The 19,268-nt window shown below is 51.4% G+C and overlaps 2 protein-coding genes across 22 annotated transcripts in view; one reads left to right on the plus strand and one right to left on the minus strand.

The window, feature by feature from the left end:
* Positions 1 to 17,351, plus strand: CDAN1 (codanin 1). 11 transcript variants are annotated; one of them, XM_074393796.1, is made up of 31 exons: positions 1 to 126; positions 358 to 836; positions 1,062 to 1,268; positions 1,465 to 1,634; positions 1,771 to 1,884; positions 1,967 to 2,045; positions 2,785 to 2,905; positions 3,084 to 3,193; positions 3,963 to 4,052; positions 4,701 to 4,776; positions 5,280 to 5,485; positions 5,776 to 5,896; positions 6,018 to 6,164; positions 6,339 to 6,505; positions 6,895 to 6,982; positions 7,226 to 7,315; positions 7,491 to 7,545; positions 7,750 to 7,886; positions 7,971 to 8,074; positions 8,283 to 8,441; positions 8,792 to 8,855; positions 9,036 to 9,114; positions 9,301 to 9,449; positions 10,637 to 10,744; positions 10,887 to 10,950; positions 11,377 to 11,558; positions 11,796 to 11,903; positions 12,483 to 12,915; positions 14,033 to 15,160; positions 17,144 to 17,206; positions 17,328 to 17,351. In XM_074393796.1, exons 1-28 carry the CDS (start codon positions 37 to 39, stop codon positions 12,606 to 12,608), a joined length of 3,690 nt encoding a protein of 1,229 aa, XP_074249897.1. In that variant the 5' UTR covers positions 1 to 36; the 3' UTR covers positions 12,609 to 12,915; positions 14,033 to 15,160; positions 17,144 to 17,206; positions 17,328 to 17,351. The 11 variants fall into 11 exon arrangements, with proteins under 11 accessions (XP_074249897.1, XP_010337881.1, XP_074249891.1 ...); XM_074393790.1 differs by having other exon boundaries at positions 23 to 126; positions 12,483 to 12,880; XM_003928953.3 differs by having other exon boundaries at positions 23 to 126; positions 1,065 to 1,268.
* Positions 16,715 to 19,268, minus strand: part of STARD9 (StAR related lipid transfer domain containing 9) — a 173,585-nt gene continuing 171,031 nt past the window's right edge. For 5 of the 11 annotated variants that reach the window (XM_074393780.1, XM_074393786.1, XM_039468774.2 and 2 more), the window contains 3 exons: positions 19,131 to 19,225; positions 18,751 to 18,909; positions 16,715 to 18,206 (listed from right to left, as the gene is read on the minus strand). In XM_074393780.1, coding sequence (XP_074249881.1) covers positions 18,105 to 18,206; positions 18,751 to 18,909; positions 19,131 to 19,225 — 356 coding nt within the window. In that variant the 3' untranslated portion in view covers positions 16,715 to 18,104. The other 6 variants (XR_012516280.1, XM_074393781.1, XM_039468775.2 and 3 more) reach the window with 6 other exon arrangements.

The raw sequence follows: 19,268 nt of genomic DNA on the forward strand, positions 1-19,268 counted from the left end.
GCGCCTGCGCAGTCGCCTTACAGCGCCCAGACCGGGATGGCGGCGGTTTTGGAGTCGCTGCTGCGAGAAGAGGTGTCGGTCGCAGCCGTCGTGCAGTGGGTCGCACGCAGCACCCAGGGTTCGAAGGTAACAGCGCTGACACGCCCCCAGGCCTGACCCGAAGCCGGTTCCCGCGGTGGAGTCCAGCACTCCAGTTCCCTTCCTCTAGGACGCCTGACTACCAGCGGGGCCGAGTGCGCTCCAACTGGGCGCCGCTGCCTGGGCCGCCCACCCGAGGGGCGCCCAGCGACCCTGGCTGCTGACGGCCCCTGGCCGGCGGCTGACCCTCCCGCCCCTCGACCTGTGCTTCTGCCCTAGGATAACCCCGGGGAGGCGGCCGCGCTGAGCTCACTCCGGCCCCTGCGGAAAGAATTCGTACCGTTCCTGTTGAACTTCCTGAGGGAGCAGAGCAGCCGCGTCCTCCCGCAGGGGCCCCCGACCCCCGCCAAGGCCCCGGGCGCCTCGGCAGTCTTGCCAGGGAGGCCGGGAGGCCCGCCGCGAGGCAGCCGCGGGGCGCGCAGCCAGCTTTTCCCTCCGACCGAGGCCTTGAGCACCGTCGCCGAGTCTCCTGTGGCCCGCCGCGGGGGCAGGAGGCGGGTCCCGGGGCCGGCCCGGGAGCGTGGAGGCCGCAGCCTGGAGGAGGGGGTCAGCGGGGAGAGCCTGCCCGGAGCCGGGAGCCGGAGGCTTAGAGGCTCTGGCAGCCCCAGCCGCCCCAGCCTCACGGTCTCTGATCCACCAAACCTCAGCAACCTGGAGGAGTTCCCTCCCGTAGGCTCGGTTCCCCCTGGCCCTGCAGGGTGAGACTCAGCTCTCATGCAGGAGATGAGTAGTACGAAGGCTCTGGGGAGTCAGTCAATCAGGGCTCGGCGCTCCGCAGTGTAGCGCGAGGATGGTTAGAAGGCTGGGGGTGATGTTGAGGGGTTTTGTGGGTTTTTTTTTTTTTAACAAGAGGTCTAGCTGTTGCGGTGGTGGAGGGGAGATGTTTGAAGATAGGAATTTGAGAAAAACCTGTGGCTACTCAGCAGGACGAAGCCTTCTCGCAGGATCAACCCAACTCCGGTGAGCGAAGAGCGGTCACTCTCCAAGCCCAAGACCTGCTTCACCTCACCCCCAATCAGCTGTGTCCCCAGTTCCCAACCCTCAGCCCTGGACACTTGCACTTGGGGCCTTGGCCTTCCCCCAGGGTGCAGAAGTCTGCAAGAGGAGCGGGAGATGCTCAAGAAGGAGCGGTATGGCCTGGCCGCTCCTGGGGATGTCGGCTTCCTCCCTGTGGGGGATCTTCAGGGCTTTTCCCTGAAATTGATTTCCCTCTTGGGGATTCTGGGTTTGTCTCTTGGGCTGTTGGTATCTTCTCTGGAGGGACCTGAGTGTGGCTGTGGCAGGGAAGCCAAGCTGACTACTGATGAAATTTCTTTATCCCCATAGCTCTAAGCAGCTGCAGCAGTCACCTACCCCCACCTGTCCCACCCCAGAATTGGGGTCGCCCCTCCCCAGCCGGTCAGGAGGCCTCACAGATGAACCTGCGGACCCTGCCAGAGTGTCTTCCCGCCAGCGCCTGGAGCTGGTAGCCCTTGTTTACTCCTCGTGCATTGCGGGTGAGTGAGAGCATAGGGAGATGGAGTGGAGATACTTGTAGAACTGCTGGGTAAGAGAATTGATAAGGCACCTGGAACTGAGCCTTGGCTGTGAATGGTGCCCCATACCATGGAATTTCTTTTTGTATCTATCTAGAGAACCTCGTACCAAACCTCTTCTTGGAGCTTTTCTTCGTCTTTCAGCTCCTCACTGCCCGGAGGATGGTGACTGCCAAGGACAGTGACTTTGAACTAAGTCGTGGTGCCCTAGGTCAGTGAGCAAGCCTTCTTTTGAGATGTGGAGTCTAGAAATGGGACCCTTCTTAACTGACAGCTTAATACTGTCCTCCTAGATTCCCTGGAAACTCCGCTGTTCCAAAGCATCCATGATTGTGTCTTCTTTGCAGTGCAGGTTTTGGAGTGTCATTTTCAGTGAGTTTCCCTGACTGAGGCATTTGGGCCTCACTGTCATCATCTGCTTAGTTCTCTGGCTGCCTGGGATGTATGCTGGTATGCTGGTGCTTAACACAGGACATTGGCCCTTCTCCTACCTGTAACCTTTAACTTTGTGTTAAGGCTATGAATACGGTCCCTACAAGAATGAAACAGGGCCAGGTGTGGTGGATCAGGCCTGCATTCCCGCCACTTTGGGATGGTGGCTTAAGCCGAGGAGTTTGAGACCAGCCTGGGCAACATGACAAAATCCTATCTCTACCAAAAAAAAAAAAAAAAAAAAAAAAAGCCAGGTGTGGTAGAATTCTAGCCAGTAGGTAGAATCCCAGCTACTCAGGAGGCTGAGGTAGGAGGATCACCTGAGCCTAGGAGCTGTCCAGGCTGTAGTGAGATCATGCCACTGCAGCCCCGTCTGGGTGACAGAGGCCCCATCTGAAAAAAAGAAAAAATAGATATGGACCCCTTTGGTGTTGGCAGCTGAGCTTTTTGGATTTCTAGTAATGTTCCTGTCCTGCTGTCTTGGTCCCTGTTCTGTAAAGTCTCATATCCTCCCCTTTACTTTGATTATCTTTGATCCTTGGCCCGTGATCTTGCAGTACATAACTGGGCTTGCATACCTGCACCATGGTTTAGAGATGCTTTGTGTGGTGTGCAGATGCTTGCTTGCTACTTGCAGTCTGTGTTCCTGTCTCAGTCATAGGTGCTCTTGTCCCTGCAGGGTTCTTTCCAACCTGGACAAAGGGACCTTGAAGCTGTTGGCCGAGAATGAGCGGCTGCTGTGCTTCTCACCAGCTCTGCAAGGCCGCCTTCGAGCTGCCTATGAGGGCAGTGTTGCCAAGGTAGTAACCCCACCTTAGATGCCCACTGGCCTGGACCTGATCCTTGCTAGCTTACATAAAGTCCCACAACCCTGCTGACGACACTTAACTGTAATGTGAGCTAACTCTGGGCGAGAATAAGAGGGAGAAGTTTTCTCAGCATGACCCTGAAGTTCCTAATGTTCGTGCTGTATTTTAGGTCTTTCTGGTGATGCCACCCTCTGCTCAGGCTGTCTCCTTTCAGCCAGAGACTGACAATCGTGCCAACTTCTCCAGTGACCGAGCCTTTCATACTTTTAAAAAACAGAGGTGATATGAAAAGGGACTTTTAGGGGTGGGAATGAGATGACGTTTTTCTGGTCTAGGCAGCTGTTTTGGTTTCATAGAAATTAGCAGTTTAGGACTAACAGGTGGTGGGTTAGCCCTCCCAGGTCCTTCCTGCCGGCCATCATAGGGGCCACTTGGCTTCATTCTGTTGTGCACCTGTGGACCTAAGCACTAGCGCTTAGCCAGCCATGTCACAGGTGTATAGCTTTAGTCTCAGGGTTCTCAGGCAAGAGTGTGCCTGGGTGAACTGCCCATAGAAGCACATGAAGCCTGTAGTATGCTGCTGCTGGTCTGTAGCACTGTTTATATAGAGAATTCTGGAGAGATTAAAAAATGGGGCTGCTGGCCAGGCCCAGTGGCTTACGCCTGTGATCCCAGTACTTTGGGAGGTCAAGGCAGGCGAGTCATCTGAGGTTAGGAGTTCAAGACCTGCCTGGCCAACATGGTGAAACCTCGTATGTACTAAAAATACAAAAATTACCACGGTGTGGTGGCGGACACCTATAATCCCTCCCAGCTACTCGTGAGGCTGAGGCAGGAGAGTCGCTTGGTAGGGGAGGGCCAGAGGTTGCAGTGAGCCCAGATTTCATCATTGCACTCCAGCCTGAGTGACAGGAGCAAGACTCCATCTCCAAAAACAAAACAAAACAAAAAATGGGGCTGTGGATAGTCCTGTCCTCAGTTTTTCCAGGGGTGGGAAGGCACTGGTGGGAGTGAATGCCTCAGCTGATCAGGCAATCTTATGCATCAGGGATGTGTTTTATGAGGTGCTGCGAGAATGGGAAGATCACCATGAGGAGCCTGGCTGGGATTTTGAGAAGGGCTTGGGCAGCAGAATCAGGTGGGTGCTCAGACCTTGTCTTTCTTGCGCCTGGCAGTGAGTAGCTCGGTGCCACTCAGAACTGATGGAGGAGGGAAGGCTTTCCCTGACTCCTTCCAGCCCTTAGCTGTTCTCTTCTATCGTCTGAAATATCTTTAGTTACTGATATCTCTGCCTCTACTCGAAAGGGATGTGTCTCTCAAGCTCTTTTCACTCAAAAATGCCTTATCCTTGTTCTGTAGTGGCAAATGCTTGGAAAAAGTCCAAAGCTCTTAACCCAAATTGCTGGGGTTTTTTTGGCCCAAGCCACTGGTTAGACGCATCTAGCTTCCATTTTCTCCATTCTCTAGTTTGGGCAAGTCTGATCACTGTAGGTAGATGCCTGGGCTCAGAATGCCTGCTTCACTCATCTCCCTTCACATTGGTCATGAAACTCGCTGCCTGTCAGTGTGGCTGAAGACAGGAGGGCTGGTGTGTTATCTTGGTTAAGTGTACCTCTAGCCTTGGGGGAATTTGGTGCTGAGGGAGTGTCCCTTACCTTCAATGTCCCTGTATAGGCTGGCTCAAGTCCCTGCTAAAGGGCTGGGAAGCCCAAGGGTTGGCTGCTTCTCTCATCTTTGTTCCTCTCTCTCCTCTCCACACCCTTCATTCCTGCCTTCTGTTCCTCAGAGCCATGATGGGTCAGCTCTCTGCAGCCTGCAGCCACAGCCACTTTGTTCGACTTTTCCAAAAACAACTACTCCAGGTAACAGCCCTAGCAAGAGATTAATCCACATTAAACAGCAGGTATCAGAAGCAGCTGTGTAGTGACTGCACTTTGGGATAGGGCAGACAGCCAGGCATGTTCTGGGCTGGAATTTGAACAAGAGTTCTACTTTGGTGGGGTGGCTGAAACTTGCGTGGCCAAAGACAAGCCAGGGCACTCTTTGACATGCCCTGGACCCTGTATCTCCCCCAGCCTGCTGCTGCTTTCCTTCTGATTTGTGCTGTGGTAAGAAGCCCAGGCTTAGTAAGTAGTCAAGCTTAGTTTCAGATCCTAGCTCTAGTGACCCTAGGCACATGCTTAACCTTGCAGTTTCAGTTTCTTCACCTGTGAAACAATCCTGTAATTCACACCTCAGAAAAGCTATCTAAAGTGCTTGACACAGTTGGCATTCCTTAAATGTTGATTACTTTCTCCTTATTTTGTTCAGTCCTTCCCTCCCATTTACTGATTTTTTAATTTCTCTCCTTTCTCTCCCACCCGAGATGTGTCACAGCCCTGGCGGTGCTGGGGGCACTGTCTTGGGTGAGGCCCAAGATGTGTTGAGTATGCTGGGAGCTGACAAGCTGGGGCGGTTGTGGCGCCTACAGGAACGGCTTGTGACCCCTCAGAGCAGCGGGGGGCCCTGCCCACCCCCCACCTTCCCAGGCTGTCAAGGCTTCTTCAGGGACTTCATCCTTAGTGCCAGCAGGTAGGCACCCCTGTGTCTTACAAGGAATGGGGCAGAGGCCAGGAAAGGTGTGGCTTCCCAAAAGGGTAAAGGGTAAACAGTCTCCTTTGCCTGGAATATAACAGAATGGGCTCCTTCCAGTTTGTACTTGCTGGCTTCTGTGCACTTCTCATTCTGTCACCCACATGGGTGATTTTGTTGCTCCTCAGTTTCCCTTTCTGTCCTGCTCCCTTCCCTCTGGAGTGCCCCTTCTTGATTCTGCCTCTTCCTGTACCTCTTCCAGTGCTTATGCCCCACCCATCCCTTCTCAGCTTCCAGTTTAACCAGCATCTCATGGACAGTCTGAGCTTGAAGATCCGGGAGCTCAATGGCCTCGCCCTGCCCCAGCATGAGCCCAGTGATGAAGATGGGGAGTCAGATGTAGACTGGCAGGTCCGAAAACAGAACAAGGGAAATAATGGGGTCTGACCCAGGAGGGAAGGGAGTATGTTCAAGGAAAAATTTTTCTGGAAGCCTCATGCTTGGACTTTTTACTTCCCTTGATTCCATGCAGGGTGAACGGAGGCAGTTTGCTGTGGTGCTTCTTAGCCTGAGGCTTTTGGCCAAATTCCTGGGCTTTGTGGCTTTCCTGCCATACCGGGGGCCTGAACCTCCCCCGACTGGTGAGCTTCAGGACTCCATTCTGGCCCTCAGGAGCCAGGTGAATGTCGGGGGGCGGGGTAGGGGGGGATTCTGGTGAGGAGGGAGCAGGGAGGACCAGCCAGGCACTGAGGCTCACTGGTTTCCTTGGCTCTTCCCAAAACCGGGCAGGTTAGAGAGTATCTCCCAGCCCTTCCCAGGGACCTGCCCTCTGAGTGAGCTCTGGCCCTCCCAGGTCCCTCCAGTCCTGGATGTACGGACTCTGCTGCAGCAAGGGCTGCAGGCCCGCCGGGCGGTGCTCACTGTGCCCTGGCTGGTGGAGTTCCTGTCCTTTGCTGACCATGTTGTTCCCTTGCTGGACTATTACCGGGGCATCTTCACTCTCCTGCTGCACCTGCACCGGTGAGTGGAGCAAGGCTAAGGCTTGATGAAAGGATTCCAGAGTTGGGGGACATTGGTCAAGCCTGTTATTCATAAAGAGGGATGAGGAGTCTGCATTGTGTGTATGGTGCCCTGGCCATAAGTGAGCCCTGGGAGAGGCAGAATTGGCTCCCCAGAGGTAGACAGTGGGAAATCAGCTGCACTTTCATTGGCCTCATGCTGTTCCTGAGGTGGCCTCGCTGAGAAACGTTCCAGATACAGGACGGGAGGCTGGGAAGATCCTGCTTGCTGATATAGCCCCAGTCCCTTTTAGGCCTGTGTTTGTGAGCCAGCCTCCAGTGACGGCTTTTGCTGCCTCTGTTCTCTTTGCCTTTCTGCTCAAACCAATGTACTGTCCATTGACATTTCAGGAGCTTGGTGTTGTCGCGGGAGAATGAGGGGAAGATGTGTTTTCTGAACAAGCTGCTGCTGCTTGCTGTCCTGGGCTGGCTTTTCCAGGTGGGCAGAGTGAGGGTCCAGACTGGGGAGAGATTCTGCAGCTGAAGATGGGGAGAGGGTAAATGTCTGAGGGCTAATGTGGCAGGGGCCAGAAGATGAAGGTTCAGGAAAGGCCTAGGGATTCCCATTGTCTCAGAGGTGGCTGCTGTGAAGCAGGTACCTACACCCTGGCACTGTGTTGGGGGCAGAGTAGGGGAGTCTCTGAAGTCGACTAGAACTGTGACTGTCCTCCTGTCGTGCCAGATTCCCACAGTCCCCGAGGACTTGTTCTTTCTAGAAGAGGTTCCCTCAGATGCCTTTGAGATGGACACAGTAGCCCCAGAGCATGGCTTGGTGAGTGTCGGGGTCCAGCCGGTGTCATGGGAATCCCAAGAATAAAGGAAGTGGGCTGCCTTGGGAGGCCCAGCCAGGGGAAGATGTTACCCTTGTAAACGCCCTGCCACCTGCCTGCTTCCTGGGCATGTGCTGGGGGAGGGGCAGCCTGCTGACACTGGCCTGTTCTCCCCAGGACAGCGTGCCTGTCGTGGACCAGCAGCTGCTCTATACCTGCTGCCCCTACATCGGTAAGCACCCGTTTCCCTTGATGGTCCTTGGTCTGTCCCTCCATGAGTACCCAGAAAGCACCCCCTTGGCCCAACTCCCTCACATGTTGCTCTGTTCATAATCATTCCTGGCTGGCTGAGCCTCTTGACTCTACAAATAAAGTCCATGATGCTTAGGGAGGGGAGAGGGTTCTGGAACTGAGAACTTGGACTTCACTGATACAGGAGAGCTCCGGAAACTGCTTGCTTTGTGGGTGTCAGGCAGCAGTGGACGGAGTGGGGGCTTCGTGAGGAAAATCACCCCCACCACCACCACCAGCAGCCTGGGAGCCCAGCCTCCCCAGACCAGCCAGGGGCTGCAGGTAAGGGGAAGGCTGAGGCAGCCCCAGGTGGGAGGTGTAGAGGGGTTGGCTGGAGGAAGCCTCACTGCCTCTCCTTCTCCGCAGGCGCAGCTTGCCCAGGCCTTTTTCCACAACCAGCCACCCTCCCTGCGCCGGACTGTAGAGTTCGTGGCAGAGAGAATTGGATCGAACTGTGTCAAACATATCAAGTAAGAGTGGGTTAAAGATCCTGGGCTCATCCCGCTACCAGTTTTTCCTTTTCCTCATTTGCTAAACTGAGGTGGTCAGCCAGAGAGTGGGTGTGGGGCTGAAATGGCTGACACATTTTGAAGGAAATTCTGACCAAATTTCCTTAAATTTGCAGCCCCTTTCCGATTTACCCTCCAACTACCCCCAACCTTGCTGTCCCTGCTACAGGGCTACACTGGTGGCAGATCTGGTGCGCCAGGCAGAGTCACTTCTCCAAGAGCAGCTGGTGACACAGGGAGAGGAAGGGGGAGACCCAGCCCAGCTGTTGGAGATCTTGTATTCCCGGCTGTGCCCCCACGGGGCCCAGGCATTGGTCCTAGGGCGGGAGTAAGAAGCACTGTTCCATTTGATCCTCTCTTGGCTTGTCTCCGTCCTCTTTCCCCTTTCACTCCTTCACCCCTTTTTGCTTCTTCCCATGCCCATTCTCTGTAGGCTCAGTATCGGCTGTAGGATTTTTGTGGCACAAAATGCAAACCTACATTTGGGAGCGTGTGATGCTGTGGGGCTGGCAGTTGGGCTTTCATTTTTTTGGCACCTGGGATGGGTGTGGGAGGGCAAATGGTGCTGCCTTCCAAGGTACAGCCTCCCAGTTCAGGTGCTTGGTATACCTGGGGCATTTACTTCTAGAGCCAGGCTGAAATACCCAGAGACCACTTACCCTGTCTGTCTCCTTTTAGGTTCTGTCAAAGGAAGAGCCCTGGGGCTGTGCGGGCGCTGCTTCCAGAGGAGACTCCAGCAGCAGTATGTGGGAGGGAGGCCTGCAACTAGCAGGCCAGGTGGTTTTGGGAGAGATGCATGGACTAGTCATATACTCACACACCCGTGTGAGGCTTGGGGTTGGGGAGGTTGATGCTCGACTCTGGCATCCCTTGTTGCACCCAGCCCTCCCTCAGCCCCTGACTCTGTAGTTGTGGTTTCCAGGTTTTGAGCAGTGCAGAGAACATTGCTGTGGGGCTTGCAACAGAGAAAGCCTGTGCTTGGCTGTCAGCCAACATCACAGGTAAGGTCCAGGAGAGGGGAGTGGCTGAATCAAGTGTTTAAAAAGTGGACTGGTAGAGAGTCAGAGGCCTTTTGGGGGAGATGAGACTGAGAGCGCGTTAAGAAACAATGAAAGGCATGGGTCACCATGGTGAGCCTGTGCAGGGCCCTCCAGTGACCCCTTTCCCATTCTCCCTCTGCCTCACAGCACTGATCAGGAGGGAGGTGAAAACAGCAGTGAGTCGCACACTTCGAGCCCAGGGTCCTGAACCTGCTGCCCGGGGGGAGCGGAGGGGCTGCTCCCGCGCCTGTGAGCACCATGCTCCCCTCCCCTCCCACCTCATCTCCGAGATAAAAGTACACAGCTACCCTACTCCCTTTGGCTTCCCTGCTCCCTCTCCCTGCTCTGTGCCTGGTTTCTTTCCTTTCTCACATCAGCTCCAGGATTTTTATATAGAAGCTGTCTGTACTGTCCAGCTAGTCCCTGTTCTATTGATTACTGAATGAGGTTAGGCAGGGCAGAGCTGGATTGAATGGTTTTCCCAATTGTCACTCTTGAATTTTTAATCATCCAAAAGGGGAAATGGGCAGATAAGACATTTTTGATTGATGACATGCTTGTGCAGATAGATAGTGACGAGGGGGGTGGTGAATGGCTTCATAGTAAATGAGTCTCTAAGAGGCACTCGCCCCAGTATTTGGAGACAACTTCAGAAATGTTCTGTGTGGGAGGTGATGCTCATTTATAGGCAGTAAGAATAAACCCATCAGTTCTAACCTGATTTTAAAAATTCAAAGATTGTCTAGAGCAGGAGTCAACAAACAGCCCATGGACTGAAGTGAGCCTGCCCCGTTTTGTGAGTAGTTTTATTGGCATGCAGCCATATTCATTTGTGTATGAGTTGTGTGTGGCTGCTTTTGGGCAACTACTCAACACCAGCAGAGTTGCATAGTTAAGACAGAGACCTTATGGCATGCAAAGCCTAAAATATTTACTGTCTGGTTCTGGTCTAGGGTAATAATACAGGAATAGAGATTGGAATAGGCAGTAAGGTGCAGTGACTTAAAATGGAGATTGTATAGGAGGAAGAGGCTTAGTGGCCATTTGATACTGTTTGCCAATATGCAGAGGATTTCTGCATTGAAAGCTCAGCTTTCCAGAGAAGATGAACGGAGAGGCATTAGAGAAGATCCGAAGGAAGTATCTGATAGACCAGTTTCCCTACATGCTTCAAAAATAAGATGCCCTATGGGAGTTGGTTCGCTACAGTTTGGTCCCAAGTTGAGTGACATTTCCCATGCTCTGGCAGCCTGTGGTCCCTCAGCTGACCTGCTCCGTATGTTCCATCTTTTGTTGTCTATGCGGTTGCTCCCCCTTGCTATGATCCTATTCAAGTCCCAGGTCTAGGGGCAACTTGGCTTCACTTACCATTCCTCAGGGCCCTATTCTGCCTCTCTCCACTGGCTGATCCCTGTCCCAAGCCAAATTCTCTGTGGCATCTTGGTCTCCAGCGCAGGGTGATGTCTCTCCCTACTCTTTACAGGACGTGCTCTCCTTGGCTGTGGGACCGAGGGACTCTGACGAGGGAGTCTCCCCAGAGCATCTGGAACAGCTCATAGGCCAGCTGGGCCAGACGCTGCAGTGCCGCCAGGTGAGACATGGCATCTGCCACCTGAGGGCCACCTTTCTCTGTCCTTGTGTGAGACCTTATAACCAGAGCCACACTGGCTCAGGTCCACTTATCACAGCAGTAATTATGGTGATGCCTATGGTCTCCGTTTTCCCCCCCGCAGTTCCTGTGCCCACCTGCTGAACAGCATCTGGCAAAGTGCTCTGTGGAGTTAGCTTCCCTCCTTGGTATGGTTCTTTTCCATCATAACCCTTTTGCCTGATGCCCCAAATCTCGGTTGGGTACAAGCAAGATTAGAAACCAGCCCTCTTCTGGCCCCATCTCTCTTTTTGAGACGGAATCTCACTGTTGTTGCCCAGGTAGAATACAGTGATGTGATCTCAGCTCACTGCAATCTCTGCCTCCCGGGTTTAAGCAGTTCTCCTGCCTCAGCTTCCCAAGTAGCTGGGACTACAAGTGTGTGCCACGACACCCAGCTAATTTTTGTATTTTTAGTAGAGATGGGGTTTCACTATGTTGGCCAGCTGGGTCTCGAACTCCTGACCTCATGATCTGCCTGCCTTGGCCTCCCAAAGTGTTGGGATTACAGGTGTGAGGCACCACATCCAGCCTGCCCCCATCTCTTACAGCTTGGCTTTCCTCTCTTTCCACAGTTGCAGATCAGATTCCCATCCTCGGGCCCCCAGCACAGCACAGGCTGGAGAGAGGGCAGGCTCGAAGGCTTTTGCACATGCTGCTTTCCTTGTGGAAGGAAGACTTTCAGGGGCCGGTTCCGTTGCAGCTGCTGCTGAGCCCAAGAAATGTGGGGCTTCTGGCAGATACAAGACCGAGGGAGGTGAGTCAGAAGGAACAGGAAGGGGTGTCAGCCTTCTGTAGTCAAGCTCTGAACATCCACCACCCTTGCCCCAAACTGTCTGCTCTGCTTCCTTTATTTCCCCTTCCTGTCCCACACAGAAATGGACTCCACTTATCTAAAGTCTCTTCGCAGTAGCTCTGTCCTTTGAGATCTCAAGTCTGTGTCGTAAGGGTCACTCGGCCATCCTCCTAGCAACCCTGACCTCATGTTTTGCAGTGGGACTTACTGCTGTTCTTGCTCCGGGAGCTGGTGGAGAAGGGTCTAATGGGACGGATGGAGATAGAGGCTTGCCTGGGCAGCCTCCACCAGGCCCAGTGGCCAAGGGTAAGGAGTCTCCATCTCCCATTTGTCTTGAAAGGAAGCAAGTGATGACACAAGACTAAGTGGATTTTTGTTAAGAGTCTTCAGGGCCACCCTGAAATCATCCCAATTCGAGTAGTTATATGAGGGAATGTGTTAGCGGGAAGATGAAAGGAAGGCAATTAGTTGGAAAGCAGCACAGTGTGTGGGTTTTTAAAATCTGAATAACCTGGATTTTAATCTTGGTAATTTTTTTTTTGATTTGGGGCAAAGTAATTCATCTTTTAATAGTACTAATAATTTCAAGATGAAATAGATGCACTCAATAATACTCAAAAAGTGGTAAAGCCTGTGCCTCCCCCATTAGAGTTCACTCCCTGCCATAACTTTAGCCTCCCAAAGTACTAACAGACTAGGTTTCATGTCCACTTCAGTGTGGAAGGCAGGTGAGAAAAAATAATGTAGCCAGCTTGTTGTCTACTGAGTGCTTAGCTAAGGTTTGGCGTTTGGGATGGTCTTCAGTGAAAAAAGAGACTATCCAAAAAAAGATAAGCTGTTGGGAATTACATGCTGCCTTTTCCCTCATCTTTCTACTTACTGCAGGGCTTTGCTGAAGAATTAGCAACACTGTCTAACCTGTTTCTAGCCGAGCCCCACCTGCCAGAACCCCAGCTAAGAGCTTGTGAACTGGTGCAGCCAAACCGGGGCACTGTGTTGGCCCAGAGCTAGGGCTGAGAAGTGGCCCTGCCTTGGGCATCTCACCAGAACCGTGGACCCCCGCCTCACTGTTCCTCAGGAGGCGGTCCAAGTGCCCACCATGGACTCTCACTGGTGTGGGAGTAACTGGTCTATAATCAGACTTCCTGCTCTGTGAAAGAAGGGTGTGGCTGCCTTACATCCCAGCAACTACAGGACAACCACGCAAATCCTAGAGGAAGGAGAGCTGGCCTGATTCAGCTTACGGCAGAGAAGCCCAGAGATGCCAGTCTGGAGTGGAAGAGGTGGTGTTTTTCTCTTGGATACTAAATGAAATGAGGTGTGTGGGCTTGTCAACACAGAATTCAAGCCTCATTTGATATCCCAGTATCTCTTAAAACTTTGTGGTCTTGGAATGCCTGACAGAGGCAAGTGACTTCCACTTAACTTAAAAAGTTAAAACATGAATCTTGGGAGTCTACATTTTCTTAGCATCAGGAGGTAGACTACCATTCTCCTTAAAAATGCCTAACATGGGTTGGGTGTGGTGGCTCATGTCTATAATCCCAGCACTTTTAAAGACCTAAGGTAGGTGATCGTTTGAGGTCAGGAACTCGAGACCAGCCTGTAATCCCAGCACTTTGAGAGGCCTAGGTAGGCGGATCGTTTGAGGTCAGGAGTTTGAGACCAGCCTGGCCAACGTGGCGAAACCGTATCTACTAAAAATAAAAAAATTAACTGGGCATGGTGGAGTGTGCCTGTAGTCCCAGCTTCTCAGGAGGCTGAAGCAAGAGACTTGCTTGACCCCGGGAGGAGGTGGTTGCAGTGGTGCGACTCCAGCCTGGGTGACAGCAAGACTATCCAAAAAAGCCTAACAGATAAGGTATGACTCCTCAACCCACTGAAACCTGGCTTTCCCCCTGTACCTTCAGCCCATGTGGGTGGTAACTCTTTAGACCTCTCTCTCTCTGACCAGGGACCAAGCACAGGGCATTTAGAGCTTTTTTAAATAAACTGGTTTTCTTTAACAAGGGCTTGATGTCTAGTCATTTTTACCTGTCTTTTTCCTTTAGAAGGCTGCAGAGTCTCAGGTGGGTTTTAGGTTGAGCTATAATTGTGGCTTTACTGTGTGCATTGCAAAGTGAGCTGCCTTGCCTCTTAGAAATGCCTATATAGTCCACTCTAGAGAGCTAATCTCTGGTGGCAGTTACCTATAAATTTATTGTCAGTGGTACTGACTTCTTCTGTGTAACTATTTGTGAGAGCAAGGGTTAGGATAATGTAGTTTTCCACACACAAGATGTTCCCTACTGAACCACACGCTGGGGCAGTTCTTGTTATGCTGTCCTGTTAAGCCTGGGGTGTGTGATTTAACTTGGAGTATCTCAGAGTAAAAAAGGATTGCTTCTCGATTAGAGCTATATCGAGCTCTATAAATGAGCTATTGATTTTGACAGGTTCACACCTGTAATCCCAGCGCTTTGGGAGACCAACAGGGAGGACTGCTTGAGTTCAGGAGTTCAAGGTTACAGTCAACTATGATTGCACCCCTGCACGCCAGCCTGAGCAAGAGTGAGACCCCCACCTCTTTGAGAAACAAAAAGCACTACTATGATCATGTGCATTACCACAAGGAGTTGGACGGGTAATATCCTCAGGAGGACCTAAATGGATCCACTTAACAGACTATGGTAAAACCTGGAAATCCCATCAACCTAGAAGTGAAAAACAGGAGGTTTTCTCAGTCACCACCTTGTGATCATACTTTTCCCCTCTCCTCAGCTACTCCTTTAATAAGTTTTTCATCTTAACCTTTTTCCCTGATCTCTTCATTTTCAAAGGCCTTTATCTTTATCCTTTAAATCCAGTTTGTTCTGACTGCCTGGGAACCAAAAAAGTTTTAAGGAATGCTTTCTCAGCTAGATGTGGTTGCTCACACCTTTAATCCCTGCACTTTGGGAGGTCAAGGTGGGAGGATCACTTGTGCTTAGGAGTTTGAAAGCAGCCTGGGCAACATGGGGAAACCCCATCTTTATAAAAATACAAAAGAAAATTGGTCAGGAGTGTGGTCCATGCCTGTGGTCCCAGCTACTTGGGAGGCTGAGGTCAGAGGATCATGAGCCCAGGAGGTCAAGGCAACAGTCAGCCATGATCAAGCCACTGCACTCCAGCCTTGGCTGCAGAGTGACACCTGTCTTTAAAAAAATTTTTTTTTTCGGCCGGGCGCGGTGGCTCAAGCTTGTAATCCCAGCACTTTGGGAGGCCGAGGCGGGTGGATCACGAGGTCGAGAGATCGAGACCATCCTGGTCAACATGGTGAAACCCCGTCTCTACTAAAAAAAATACAAAAAATTAGCTGGGCATGGTGGTGCGTGCCTGTAATCCCAGCTACTCAGGAGGCTGAGGCAGGAGAATTGCCTGAACCCAGGAGGCGGAGGTTGCAGTGAGCCGAGATCGTGCCATTGCACTCCAGCCTGGGTAACAAGAGCGAAACTCCGTCTCAAAAAAAAAAAAAATTTTTTTTTCTATGCCCGGGACTAGCACTAGGTGTGGATGAATCACAGCACTGCCCCAGGAAGCTTCGGGTAAGTGTCTGGCTCATGGCTACTTCTTGACTTTTTCCAGATGACCCAGCTGAGGTGTGTGACTTGGGATGGGCAGGAGAGGAAAACCTGAAACACCTAAGGATGCTGAGATTGAAGGGCTGGGCCATAACCCAGGCCTGGCTTAAGACCCACTAAGTTAAAACCAAGTTCTTGGCAATCTGAATAGAAATTTACCATGTTCCTGATGAAGGAAACTTCCTGCTGACCTGTGTGAGCCTTAAAGGCTACTCTAAGGATTGTGGACACAGGCAGCTAGGGTCCAGCGAAGTAATAAGATTCTTTTTAATTGTCAAAGCCAGCTGTTGATAGTGTGGTCCCCAAACCAGCAAACTTAAGGGCCCCCTGGGACTTTTTATTTTTTTGAGACGGAGTCACTCTGTTGCCCAGGCTGGAGTGCAGTGGCACAATCTTGGCTCACTGCAACCTCTAGCCCCCAGGTTCAAGTGATTCTCCTGCTTCAGCCTCCCGAGGAGCTGGGACTACAGGTGCATGCCACCACACGCGGCTAATTTTTTGGATTTTTAGTAGAGATGGGGTGTTACCATGTTGGCCAGGATGGTCTCAATCTCCTGAACCAGTGATAATGCGCACGTTGGCCTCCCAAAATGCTGAGATTACCAGTGTGAGCCACCACACCCAGCAAGACTTCTTGTTAATACAAATACTCTGGTCCCTCCCCGAGGCTACCAAACCAGTAACTTGGGGTAGGGCCCAGCCTGGAACATAAGAAAGCTTTCAGATGATTCTGATGTAGGCAAAAGTATGAGAACCACCTAGTGAAACCAAAATCTTACTCCACTTTTGCTTTTTGCTATAAGATCCCTCTTAATCTTTCAGTTGCTGATTAAGTCAGCTCTGGTGTGTGGGTTTGTTTGTTTTTTTTTTTTTTTTGAGACGGAGTCTTACTCTGTGACCCAGGCTAGAGTGCAGTGGCAAGATCTTGTTCACTGCAACCTCCGCCTCCCAGGTCCAAGCAGTTCTTGTGCCTCAGCCTCCCGAGTAGCTGGAACTACAGGAGTGTGCCACCATGCCCGACTCATTTTTTGTATTTTTAGTAGAGATAAGGTTTTACCATGTTGGCCAGGCTGGTCTCAAACTCCTGACCTCAGGTGATCCACCTGCCTCAGACTCCCAAAATGCTGTGATTACAGGCTTGACCCACCATGCCAGGGTGACTTCTCTATTAAGGTAGACAGGGTTACCTCCTGGTGATCTCCCTACTCAGATTCCCATAGGTGGCTCTGCCTCAGAAGCCCCAGGGCACTGTGGTCACTGTTAGATGTTGCAGTGACTGTTCTGGATCCTCCACTTCAGTTCTTACTTGGGCTATAGTTGAGCAACTTACCTGGTTGCTGCTTACCCTGCAAAGAAATGCCAAGTTCATGGGAAACTGTACATCCATGTAAACTGAATCTTTGAATTGGCCATAAAGTGGTATTGCCAGTGTGATCTCCAGCTAACTGCCAAGCTTGAATGACACACTTAGACTATCGCAGTGCAGTATTTCATCTACTCTTCACTAGATAAAGTATGCAGAGGATTTTTAATTTTAAAATGATCTGACTCTTTTGGTCAGTAGTCTTAGAGATTTATATGACAAGAGGTAGGAATACATAAATAGGGTGTTAAATATGTCACCAAAAAAATTTACCAGAGAAACAGAAGTTTAAAAGCAATTTTAAAAAACCTTCAATCAACAATATATAAATAATCTGAGGTAAGGGGGAAAAATGTCCTGCAAACACTTCAGAAAAATAAATCTCTGCCATGCTATACAGAAATACATCTTTTACCACATCTTTTGAATCCTCAAAAGATTTTGGGCACCAGAACTAAAGATGGGAATCTTCCCCAACCCTACCACTTCCAAGTAAACACACAGAATATTCACGGTTCACATCCAGCCAGGCTAAAGTACAAGAAAACTGAACCCACTCTCCATCTCATCCCATCCCATCCTAGGATAGGTGAGGCCAGAGAGAAATCATGGAATGCTAAAGACTCCACATCTCCCAACTGACTGAGGTAAGTTCTGGAACTGAGCGTCCTCTCAACAAGCCATTCGCCTCCCCTGGGAGTTCATTCATCTCCTCTCCCCTCCTCAAAGGACAATGTTTAAGCTCTGAAATTCATCTTGCCTTGTCAGAAACCAGCATTTGGCTGCCACTCCAACCAGTCCTCAAAGACCTCGGCCTCTCACCCTGACCCCGTATCTGTCCAACCTGGTTCTACGGTGTCTTCCATCTGACAGCTCTAGAGTGACAGCTTCATATCAGAGCATCACTCAACACCCCTGACTCATGCCAAGACCCAAATGTCTTCTCCTGGGAGGAAAAGGGAGAAAAAACAAAATCAATAATAAAGTATTTTGCAAAAAATTCAAGAGGGAGAAAATATTCTGAATCAGTGTTCTGGTTTGTGCAGCTTTTTTTGAATCCTCTTTGTTTTGGTATTTTTAATGTCCTACCACACAGTGGAGCCGAATGCTGGAGGTAGATTCAGAGCAGAGTCTTGGCCACTGGCTGCCTGCTTTCCTCCTAGCTTGTGGAAGCATCTTGCCAAAGCACTGTAGTCCCCCGGCTCTGCTGGCTGTGCCCAATTCTGGTCCTTAAGTAGCCTGTCTGCTGCAGTCCCAGCAACAGTAAAGAAAGATGAGAAATCCAAAAGGTGAGCTGAGCTGCATTCACTCTGGACAGTCAGGGCCAGGAGCTCAGGCCATTTGCTCTGCACTGGTGCCAGCTGTGATCAAGTACTAACTGAGCTTTGCTGGCAACCCTGGGCCAGTGCTGTCTGCCCCAGTCAGCCACAGCAGGTAGCATCAGCTCTTCCTGCACCAGGGTACGGAAAGTAACAAGGAGCTGCCACAGTGTCTTTTAAGCAGCCTGGGCCTGCATCCCAGCAGCACCATCTTGACAGTGAGATGCTAGCTACCAAGGAAAGAAGCCAGTCTGGCTATAACTAGTGGCTGCTGTTTGATGAAAGAGCTCAGGAGCTGAGGTGGGAAGCCTGGAGCCCCAAGTTCCACCTGAAAGCAGAGAGAGAAGAATTTAAGGTGCAAATAGACTTGAGAGAGAGTGCCAGCTACACTCTAGCCCCAAGGAGTCCCCCCAGCCTGTGATGATGGGAGAAGTACCTCAGATTTGGCTTGGTGTTTACAGGCCCCTGGCCTCTGCTATTCAGATCTAAGTGTTGGCGTTCACCTCCTAGTGACAAAGTCCAAGTCAACGGACTGGGAGGGGAGAGGTGAACGAAACAGGTCATCACTCTACTGAGGTTTCACAATGACTCATCTATCTCCTAAGGATCCTGGGATCAGCCACAGGATGCGGGTCACTGGGTCTTCGGTGACCGGAGCTTCAGAAAAGGTTGATAAACTCCTGTCTCATTCCCTCCTCTCCAATTATCCCCTGACTCCCCTTACTGCAAGCCCAGGGAGCCCCAGAGTCTCCTGGTCTCAGGCCAGAGGGCGTGGGCACTGGAGGATGTTCAACAGTGAGACACAAAAATCCTAGGGGGCTGTGGGACCAGGTCAGGCTGTGCTGTGAGGCTGGCTACAAGGGGTTTATCACCTGGGCTAAGTAGATGACTCTGGTGACTTCCCTCCCTTCCACGGTGACAGGCTGCAAGATCCAGGCACTGGGCAGGATCTCCCCGCGAACCATTTTTCTGCTGGGTCTTGGCATGGATATATCATACACAGACTGGGCTGCCATGACTGACAGGTGACCCTGGGGACAGAGGGAAATGGGAGTCCTGCCTATGTAGTATGGCCAAAACAGGAACAGGCTCCCGAGTAGACAGTATGGTGAAAGGCAACACTGGCCAGCCTTCAAGCCACCCCTACCCTAGCTCCAGCCTCAATTTGCGCTCCTTCCCCCAGAGGACCTGATGCCCACATAGATTGTTTCTCACAACACTTCAGCCCAAGTTCTTCCCACAATGTCTTTACCACCAAGGCAGGCACCTCTTTGGCTTCCACGCAGACACAACAGAAATCCCGTGGCTGCTTCAGTGCACACAGGGTGGTGTCACACACCAAATACACTGGAGGGACAGGGATAAGGAAGGTCAGGGGGCCCATGGACAA

Source organism: Saimiri boliviensis, chromosome 2 (assembly GCF_048565385.1).
Source record: "Saimiri boliviensis isolate mSaiBol1 chromosome 2, mSaiBol1.pri, whole genome shotgun sequence".
NCBI lineage: Eukaryota > Metazoa > Chordata > Mammalia > Primates > Cebidae > Saimiri > Saimiri boliviensis.